This window comes from Odocoileus virginianus, unplaced genomic scaffold, assembly GCF_023699985.2.
Source record: "Odocoileus virginianus isolate 20LAN1187 ecotype Illinois unplaced genomic scaffold, Ovbor_1.2 Unplaced_Contig_17, whole genome shotgun sequence".
Taxonomy (NCBI): Eukaryota; Metazoa; Chordata; class Mammalia; order Artiodactyla; family Cervidae; genus Odocoileus; species Odocoileus virginianus.
In genome coordinates, this window is record NW_027224334.1 from 98319 (window position 1) to 108755 (window position 10437).

At 44.1% G+C, this 10437-nt stretch overlaps 1 protein-coding gene and 1 non-coding gene across 2 annotated transcripts; both read right to left on the bottom strand.

Annotated features, from left to right (window-relative positions):
• Positions 1-2918: 2918 nt before the first annotated feature.
• TRNAG-UCC (transfer RNA glycine (anticodon UCC)) lies at positions 2919-2991 on the bottom strand. The gene has a single exon. It is a non-coding gene; the product is annotated as a tRNA-Gly (tRNA).
• A 3582-nt stretch (positions 2992-6573) lies between these two features.
• On the bottom strand, positions 6574-9265 carry CALHM6 (calcium homeostasis modulator family member 6). The gene is made up of 2 exons (XM_020894371.2): positions 8464-9265; positions 6574-7144 (listed from the first exon to the last, which is right to left on the bottom strand). The coding sequence occupies exons 1-2, from the start codon at positions 8989-8991 to the stop codon at positions 6722-6724; spliced, it is 951 nt and encodes a 316-aa protein (XP_020750030.2). The 5' UTR covers positions 8992-9265; the 3' UTR covers positions 6574-6721.
• Between the last annotated feature and the right edge of the window lie 1172 nt (positions 9266-10437).

The window sequence follows — 10437 nt, forward strand, 5'->3', positions numbered from 1 at the left end:
TCGTCTCTTAGGGTTGTGTTTGCAGCAACCTGGCTTGAGAGAATAATCTCTCTCGGACAAAAAGCAGGCTGGGTCACCTCTTGCTATGAAACAGTGATGATCCAAGCTCCGTGTTCTCTCCTGCGACACGGTGCATAATGTGTGCAGGAATCCATCTTAGTTTTCTGTGTTGTTCCCTCTAGGACAAAGGATGCAAAGGGAACCAATGCAAACACAACACTCACACTGTCTGCTCTGCTGTGAGTAAGAGATTTCATTGGCCCAGAAATTTTGCCTCTTCTGCCAGCCTCCATGATACAGTAACAGGTTAACTATTAACTTGTAAGTGGGATAGAATCAAATCCCAGACAAGACATCGGGACAGTGACTGAAAAGAGAACCAGTTGAGTGAAGAGGAAAGGCTGAACCTTTCACTTTCACACTGTTTAATGTGTGTGGTATGATGTCAGGAGACTGATTAAATCTGAGATTATATATTGGAGAATATTACAAAGTAGCAGTAGACAGGTGGGATGGAGTGGAGGGCAGGTAGATTTTAAATGCTTTGAATGATGATGCTACAGACTGCTATCTGCGATCCCTTCAAAATTCATGTGCTAAATTGGTGTGTCTTGATCCACAATGAATGTCAAAATAAAACATTTGTGGTGCATCAGTAAAGAATCCACCTGCCAATGCAGGAGACACAAGAGATGCAGGTTTGATCCCTGGGTCGGGAAGATCCCCTAGAGAAGGAAATGGCAACCCACTCTAATATTCTTGCCTGGAAAATTCCATGGACAGAGGAGCCTGGTGGGTTACAGTTCATGGGGTTGCAGAGTCGGACATGACAGCATACAGGCACACATGAATATTGGGTTCTTTGTGACAATCACTGTTTAATACATGAGAAAAGGTGACTAGACACTGTGAACATGCTGGAAAGAATTCTGTTAGTCTCCGTAACAGTATTGGTTTGAATTAGATAGATTCTTAAGCTGCCACTGTTTAAAAAATAAATAAAATTCTACACACACAGAATGAAACATTGCATTGAAAACCACAATCACCACCCCTCAAAAGAGGTTGAGTCCAAGAAAAGAATGCTGCAGAGGAAAAGCTGTGGTGGGGAAACCATGAAATATCACCTCGAGGGTTGGGGTAGGGTAGGTTGAGAATGCTTTAGGACTTAATACTGATTACCGTGATTATTACACTTTTAGTAGGCTTGACTTTTCAGTCCCTCCCTGATGAATGGAATCCAACTCACTAGGAAGCCTTAAACTATCCTCTTTCACAACAATGTCTTTAACTATTTCTGGGCAGAATTTATTTTCTTTTTTCTCAAAACACTTTGCTTATGTTTCTATTATCATGTATCTTATTCCTACTCCTGTTATGGTTAGGATGGAGGAGGATGTTAGTTGCTCAGTCGTCTCCGACTCTTTGCAACCCCATGGACTGTAACCCACCAGGCTTCTCTGTCCGTGGAATTCTCCAGGCAAGAATGCTGGAGTGGGTTGCCATTTCCTTCTCCAGGGGATCTTCCTGACCCAGGGATCCAACCTGGGTCTTCTGCATTGCAGGTGGATTCTTTACTGTCTAAGTCACTAGGGAAGCCTATTATGGTTAACTGTTTGCTTACTTGTTTATCAATTCCTTGAGACTAAATGTTATGTTATTTCTCTCCTTTTCTCCAAACCAGTTAGCCAACTGTCTTATAATGATAGAAATAAGTTATGTTTATTGAACATCTTCTAGGCATTGTCTCAGTTAACCCTCACAAAACCATTTAGGTAAATACTTATGATTATTCTACATTTTTAAGAAATGCTGAAACTGAGATTTGGAGAGATGTTTAAGGTCATTTCCTTAGTAAAGGCTGAGCAAGAACATCAGCACAGTATTACAGACTGAATGTTTGTGTCCCTCTAAAATTCAAATGTTGAAACCTCACCCCTAATGTGATGGTGTTTGGAGGTTGAGCCTTTGGGAGGTGACAGCGGAGCCCTCATGAATGGGATTAGTGCCCTTATGAAAGAGACCCCAGCTTTCTCGCCTCTTCCACCAAGTAGGACACAGCAAGAAAATCAGCCACCAGTGAACCCGGAAGTGAGCTCTCTCCAGACACTGAATTGATGGTGCCTTAATCCTGGACTTCCCAGCCTCCAGAGCTGTGACAAATAAGTTTTTATTATTTATACACCACCCAGTCTGTTGTACTTTGCCTCCAGTGACTGAGCTCTTAATCATGGTATCATAAAGACTCCCACATACAGTAGTTATTCTCAGCATATGTTTTAATGTTTCTTGAATGAAAATCAACCTATTAAAATGTTGATGGTGAAGATGAAGGCACTGGGTAAGTGGAGCCCTAAACTTGACAAGGGGAATCACTGAAATGTGAGCTTCAGAGTTTTAAAAGCTATCTGTGACTTCTGACCAGACAGCTTCATTTCTCACCAGTATCAGTTATTTTACCAAACCAAGTTTTCTCAAGTGAATATCCTCCTAGCAAAATACACTATCAAAAATATACTTGATAAGAGAACTCATATACACACATACTCACACACACACACACACACATACACTCACATACTTCCTATCTGACTTTAATTCCGCACTATCATTAAGTCTTAGTCATTATTTCCTTATTCCCAAGGTTATGGTCAACTATAGTCAAAAAGAAAGCACCACTTCTTTTTTAGAGTCAGCATGCTCTTGCCTTCTGGTGATTATCCCCAAGGATTCAGTGGTCTGAAATAGTCATCAGATGATTTAGTTGTTGTAGGGAATGTGTAAGGTAGTTACTCAGTTCATTCAGAGTAAACACCTAAGTCCTTACACCGGCCCCAAAGTCTCCCATGATCTGCCCCTGCTTCCTTACCACTCTGACCTCATGGTCTAATTTTATAGGGCTTTGTGCAAGATCTTAGTTCCCTGACCAGGGATCAAACCTGTGCCCCCTGCAGTGGAAGCACAGAGTCCTAACCACTGGACCACCAGGGAAGTCCCCATATCCCTTTTGCAATATATGTATCTTTCCTTAGGTAAGCATCTATAATCAGTTCCACAGTGCTTACATTGAAATACATAAGAGTTCATAATTAGGTAATGAAAAGGAAGAAACAAGACAACTAAAGCTTAGATTTCAAGGCAGGCCCAGCACTGGATACACGTAGGCGCTCAGTGGGAGTTTGCTGCTGACAAAATAGGCAGCGGTGACTGTTGCTAGGCTGACTCAGATGGGAGCATTTCTCCATCTTCTATCCTGGTGGAGTTATTCATAACAGGTCACCTGGTAGATAAGAGGCTTCAAAATTAGATGTTCCCAGATGTTTTTCAACCAGAGACGTTTGTGTCTGAGGCTAATCTACTCTCAGAAGTTTTCCTGGAGACTTGCCTCTTTAAACAGTTCACTGAGCATTGACCTTACTGTCTGTGGCTTTGGCTGGAGCAAAAAGAACATGCCTAATCTTATGCTCTGTAAGTTGTATCATCTTACCAGTACTCAATATATTCTGGAATCATCTCTTAGAACAAAATGGTTGTTTTTCAGCAAATATTAATAGCAGCTGTGTCTGCATCTCTTCTGAGTTTAAGGCTTTAGAGAAGCATAAAGCCATCATGATTATGAAGAATCATTTGGTGAGCCAGCAAAAAAGTATACACTGAGTATAGAAATGCTTCTTGAGTCCATGACACAGCCTGTTTGGGGCCAGGGTCAGAGGCATGATATATCCAGTGAAAAAAGGGTGACTGTATTCCCACCAAGAAATAACTATTGTGTCCTGATATCACAATGCTTGTTCAAAGTGGCCTTAGCTACCAAGAGTCGCCAAGTTTCTGGATGAGAAGAAAATTCCCGGGGGTCACTAGGGACATCTGTATCTTTTCTCCCCACCAGGACTCATGGCTTTAAAATGGGGGTGGAGAGTGGGAATCTAACCCAGTAATAAAAACAGCCAAGCAGCCGCTTTGAACCACATGATCCAGAGAGGATTAGGCCTCTAGCTTCAGTTCTACCATGTGACCTTGGACTAGTAATGTGACCTCTCTAGCCTTCAATTTCTTACTCGTAAGTGTGAGCGAGGGGCTTCCCTGGCGGCTCACTGGTAAAGAATCCACCAGCTAGTGCAGGAGATGCAGGTTTGATCCCTGGTCAGGAAGATGCTCTAGAGAAGGAAAATGCAACACACTCCAGTATTCTTGCCTGGAGAATCCCATGGACAGACGAGCCTGGTGGGCTATATAGAGTCCATGGGGTCACGAAAGATTCATACAAAACCTAGCAACTAAACAACCAAGTGTGAGTGATGTGTTTCATGGGTGTTCCACAAACTCTTGAAAATAAAATGAAGTGAAAGATGCAAAACTTCTTTATTGACTATAAAGTCCTGCACCAGTAATAAGGGTTCTTTTTAATCTTTTCTAATCATACAGTTAATATTTATTATTTAAAAATCCAAAGATCAAAAGTGCATGAAGTTTAAAAGAATCCTCTGACCCATTATTATTCCTCAGAATTGACTAATTTTGACAATTTGGTGCTTATCTTTTTAAAAAAAATATTTATTTTTGGCTGTGCTGGGTCTTCCTTGCTGTGTGGGCTTTTCTCTAGTTGTGGTGAGTGGGGACTATTCTCTAGTTGTGTTGTGTGGGCTTCTCATTGTGGTGACTTTTCCTGGTGTGAAGCCTGGGTTCTAGGGTGTGCGGGCTTCAGTAGTTATGGCTCCCAGGTTCTAGAGCACAGGCTCAATAGCCGTAGTGCATAGGATTAGTTGTTCTGCAGCACATGGAATCTTCTTGGATCAGGGATCAAGCCCATGTGTCCTGCATTGGCAGTCAGAGTCTCTACCACCAAGCCACCAAGGAAGCCCTGTGCTTATCTCTGTTTACTGTATGAATGTGTGCATGAGTGTGTATATTCTTTTCTAACAAAAAAGAAATCATTTCCTACTCCTCAGTAGAATACTATGCAGCAATTTTTCAGGAGATAAATTGCTATGTATATACACACATGGAACAATGATATTTTATGTGAAGAAGCTGCAGAATCCCATTTATAGTAAGAGATAATGCTCATGTACACACAAAATGCGCAGCTTTTTCTGAGAAGAACATATGGCAAAAGAATGAGGTAATTTCACTTTTTCTTTCACACAGTTCTCTATTATAATCATTTTTATCTTAAACGTATATACTTTCACAATAATATTAAAGACCATGCAAGAGAAAGTGGAACATAAGTCAATCAAATGGAGAGCATATGATACAATTGAATATAATATTATACATGAGTATAAATGATAGGCCAGGAAAAATATTGAAGAGAAGAATATACTGAAGAAATTTTAAAATGAAGCAAAAATGAAAGTAGACACATGATTTTCAAAATCATCCAGTAGGGAATAGAAAAAAAATGGATCATGCAGTTTCTGTTGCCAACTTTCTTGCAATATATAAGGCACATCAGAATATCCCGTTCTGCTGACCAGCGCTAAATAATCGCCCCTATGCTACAAGAGGCAAATGGAAGCAGAAGCTAGGCTCTGCCTAAAGAGGAAGAAGGGCTAAACATGAGCCATTCTTAATTACTTTGCTTTTTAAAAGCCAGGATTTTAAAGACTCAAACAATGTGTCGTCTGCACAAAAGTGAATTTGAAATTAACATCAGATACCTTAAAGAAAGGTATGATGTTCAATTGTTACTTTGCTATTTTCACTACTAAATTGTTTTATTTGAAAGCAGCATTATAGCAAATAGGCTAGGGATAAAAATATCCTGACTTAGTTCCAGGGTCTCTTGATGAAAGTGAAAGAGGGGAGTGAAAAAGTTGGTTTAAAGCTCAACAATCAGAAAACTTAGATCATGGCATCCAGTCCCATCACTTTATGGCAAATATATCGAGCAACAGTGGAAACAGTGTCTGACTTTATTTTTCTGGGCTCCAAAATCATTTGCAGATGGTGAGTGCAGCCATGAAATTAAAAGACGCTTGCTCCTTGGAAGAAAAGCTGTGACCAACATAGGCAGCATACTAAAAAGCAGAGACATTACTTTGCCAACAAAGGTCCATCTAGTCAAGGCTATGGTTTTTCCAGTAGTCATGTATGGATGTGAGAGTTAGACTATAAAGAAAGCTGAGCACCAAAGAATTGATGCTTTTGAACTGTGGTATTGGAGAAGACTCTTGAGAGTCCCTTGGACTGCAAGGAGATCCAACCAGTCCATCCTAAAGATCAGTCCTGGGTGTTCATTGGAAGGACTGATGTTGAAGCTGAAACTCCAATACTTTGGCCACCTGATGCGAAGAGCTGACTCATTTGAAAAGACCCTGATGCTGGGAAAGATTGAGGGCAAGAGGAGAAGGGGACGACAAAGGATGAGATGGTTGGATGGCATCACCGACTCAATGGACATGAGTTTGGGTAAACTCCAGGAGTTGGTGATGGACAGAGAGGCCTGGCATGCTGCGGTTCATGGGGTCGCAAAGAGTTGGATACTACTGAGCAACTGATATGAACTGAACTGTCACACTAAGTGAACCATTTAACCTTGCTTACTTTTTAAATAAAATAATAGAGAGATAAAGTTCTAAATTTCTATTTTATTTAATATTCTATGTTTCCATAACTTGGAAGATCAAACAGAGGAGTCATAAACAATACCCAGATTTATTTTTTTTAAAGCAATCAATAATTCAGAAGAGCTTTCTTTTCCCATTCATTAACAAGGTCATAAGTCTGCAGTGCTGTTCATATCAGATGAATCTACAAAACCAAGAACAGGAACCATTGCATCTTCTTCAGAAGACGTGCTACATTGATTCTTCTGTTTTTTGTTCACATACTTGTGCAAAGTGCTGTAGTACTGCTCCTTTGTATTGAAAGTATATAGTGATGAAATCTGCTGCCAGGCTTTAATGCTAGGAGTGCTGTATTCCTGTGGCTGTGAGCATTCAAAGAAACATTTGACATTTTCTTTTGCCAGTTGCGTTGCATGTTCTGTGGCTTGACTTTTAAGAATCTGCTGCTCCTGTTGCAAGTAGATTTTCCAAAATTTCAGATGCAGGTAACTAACTGGAGACAGGCACCGACTGATTGATGTAAAAATCAGGAGGAGGATGATAACAACTGCTATCAGGACCCAGCCTAACACCTTAGGTAAACACAACAAAACGGCGATTTAGTCACTTTCTTAAAAAGAAATTTTTAAATCAACAGGTAAAGTTTGAACTACTCAGAGTTAAGATGATGAACAAGCAACAGTTAGGTCTTATTCCCTTAAGAGAAAGACGTGGCAGTAACCCCTCCCCCCACCCCTCAGTAGAACTGCTTGCTTGACAAGTTAGTCTTTTTCTCAGTCATATGTCAAGGATCCACAGAGGAGCTTATATGTGGAATCCCTGGAACTCAAAGTGTGGAATTTCAGAAAATCCAGTGAAACAAGTATTCATTTCTAAGAACTTCTGAGCTTTACAAGCCCAGAAGCAGTGTGGGGTGATGGCTTTAAAGTCAGCCAGACCTGGACTCAATGTACCTGCTATAAAGACAAAAGAGAATAATAAGAGAGATAAAGGACCCAGCAAGGTGTCGGGTATGGGACACAGAGCAGATGCCTGACACAATAGAGTGCCCGAGTGCCTTTCTCTTTTCATTAGTTATACTCATTTTTTATAAAAACCTATAATGGACTTCCTAGGTGGCTCAGATGGTAAAGCGTCTGCCTGCAATGTGGGAGACACGGGTTTGATCCCTGGATCGGGAAGATTCCTTGGAGAAGGAAATGGCTACCCACTCCAGTACTCTTGCCTGGAAAATTTCATGGACGGAGGGGCCTGGTAGCCTACAGTCCATTGGGTCGCAAAGAGTCGGAAATGACAGAGCTATTTCTTCACTTTAACTTTCATAAGGGAAGAGACTCTGAAGACACACACATATGTAAGACTGAAACTAACATAATATTGTAAGTGAACTACACCCCAATTAAAGTGGGAAAAAGAAAGAAATAGCACCGAGATGAAGGAAAGAGAGAGAGGGGAAGAGACGGAAGGAGGGAAGGAGGGGGTAGGGAGGGAGAGAGAGAGAGAAAGAAAGAAAGATAGATGATGTGCTGTGGTAAGTCATTTCAGTGGAGTCTGACTCTTTGCGACCCTATGGACTGTAACCCGTCCAGGTTCCTCTGTCCATGGGATTCTCCGGGTAAGACGGTAAAAGAGGGTTGCCATTTCCTTCTCCAGGGATGGAACCCTCATCTCTTAGGTCTCCTGCATTGGCACTTTCCCACTAGCGCCACCTGGGAAGCCCTGGGAAGATAGATGATAGATTTGCCCATTGGCTCATTTGAAGCCAACAGCCATTCTAGTTAGCTTGCCTTCGGCGTCAGGAGCAAGGGCGCGCATTTCCACCTCCCCGGCCGCCCCGCAGAAGCCAGTCCCTCTCCGACCCCTCGCCCCGCATCCTGCGCGGGCGCCGGACCTGCGAGTGGGCCGTGAGCTCCTTCTGCAGCTCCTTCTGCAGCTCCTTCACGTCGGGCGCCTGGGCCTGCTGGCAGGGCACCAGCGGCAGCTGGGCGGCGCAGCGCGGGTCGCGGCCCTGGCACAGGTGCCGCGCCAGGACCTCGCTCCCGCTGGCGGCGCACTCGTAGAAGGCGCCCCCGAGCAGCGCCACGGCCACCCAGGTGAGCGGCGCCACCGCGGCCGTGGCGCTGATCTGCGCGAAGACCAGGGCCCCGCGCAGCCCCGCGCCGCGGCCCCGCGCGCAGCAGCCGGTCAGCAGGCGCCAGGTGCGCGCGCTCAGCACGTAGCCCAGCAGGAAGAGCGCCAGCGCCGGCACCAGCAGGAAGACCAGGCCGTAGGGCAGGTTCCAGGCGGCGCTGCACGGGCATCGGAACACCGCGGTGGAGAAGATGCGCTCCCCGCCCGCCGTCAGCAGGCTCACCAGGCCGTAGCCCAGAGCGCTGCGGTGTTTGAGGTGCAGGTCCAACACCTCCCGAAACTTCTCCATGGCTCTCCTACCCCAGGGCGCCGTGGACCAGGCCCGGCCGCTTCTCCCTCTTCGCCGCCCAGCTCCTCAAATGATTTGGGGGGATCTGGGGTTTTCCCGTGCCCCGCCAAGTAGCCCCTTCCAAAAAAGGGAAGAGGGTTTCTCAGGATTTCCTGAGCTTTCACTTTCTCATTTCAACCCAACTAATTGTGGCAGATCCAAGCACAGACGCCATCGACCTCCCCAGTGCCCACCCCTTTCCAGAAGCAGGCACATTGGTGACCTTTATCCCTCAATTGAGGAACTCTGACTGAGGGAAGATAGGGCCTGTTCCACTGTAGCTTTTGTTTACTCCAAACTGACAAGGATCCAGGGACTTTCCTTTCCCTTAACCCTTAATGATCTGGGGGACCCTGCGGTCCCCCGATGGAAAGCAAAATTTTTACTTGAGTAAACTGGGGAAAACACCAGCTTTTCCTCTATTGCAGCCACCCTGGCTCCTGAACCAACTCCCAATCAGACCAAGCAATTACCAGCAACAACAACAAACCCCCTGCAAGCCTCGATCGGAAAACATTATTCAAAGGCAAATTTCCAGTTTCTCTTACATAAACTGAATCGCAACAAAGCCCCGCTCAAATTCCAGTATATCCATGATATTCTGTCCCCTTCTTGTCCCCCTTCTGAACAGAACTGCCACTTTTCTCTCCTCTACCTGACCTCCTGCAGGACATTAGCCTGAATATATTGGATTGACTTCTGCCTCTTTTTCTCCCCACTCAGGTATGTCCTATGTACATAGAAGTGTATCAAATCCTTCCTCAGGGGCCACCAAATTGATCAGCAGAGGAGAGGGTACTGGCTGTTAAAAAAACATTGCTACTACTGCTAAGTCACTTCAGTCATGTCCGACTCTGCGACCCCATCCCTGGGATTCTCCAGGCAAGAACCCTGGAGTGGGTTGCCATTTCCTTCTCTAATGCATAAAAGTGAAAGTGAAGTCGCTCAGTCATGTCCCACTCTTCGCAACCCCATGGACTGCAGCCCACCAGGCTCCTCCGTCCATGGGATTTTCCAGGCAAGAGTACTGGAGTGGGGTGCAAAACACTAGTTGAACCAAAAACACTTCAAAGGGCAACTACCTCGATCTAACATGTTTCCTCCACTTTCAGTTTTCTCAGAGCAGCATTCCTCTGACAAGCTAAAAGCATTTCTGTGAAACAGCCTTACTCTATGCGGCTCTAGAGTGAGGTGAGGCATACTTGAAAGAACATGGGTTTTGAAGCTAGGTGCATTTTGTGTGTGTGTGTGTGTGTGTGTGTGTGTGTGTGTGTGTGTGTGTTTAATATGTTATCTTCTCTAAGATTCACCATACTCATTTGTAAAAGCAGAATATAGTGCTGACAGTGTGAGATTGTTGAGACAAGTGAGTAGCATCCATAGAGTGCTTTGATACACAGGTTATGC

What these genes read in the sequence shown, in the direction of transcription:
- CALHM6 (XM_020894371.2), bottom strand. Translation starts at nt 8,991, where the DNA reads ATGGAGAAGTTTCGGGAGGTGTTGGACCTGCACCTCAAACACCGCAGC. An exon ending in AGCTCACGGCCCACTCGCAG is followed by an intron (nt 7,145 to 8,463) that starts GTCCGGCGCCCG and finishes TGTTTACCTAAG; the next exon opens with GTGTTAGGCTGGGTCCTGAT.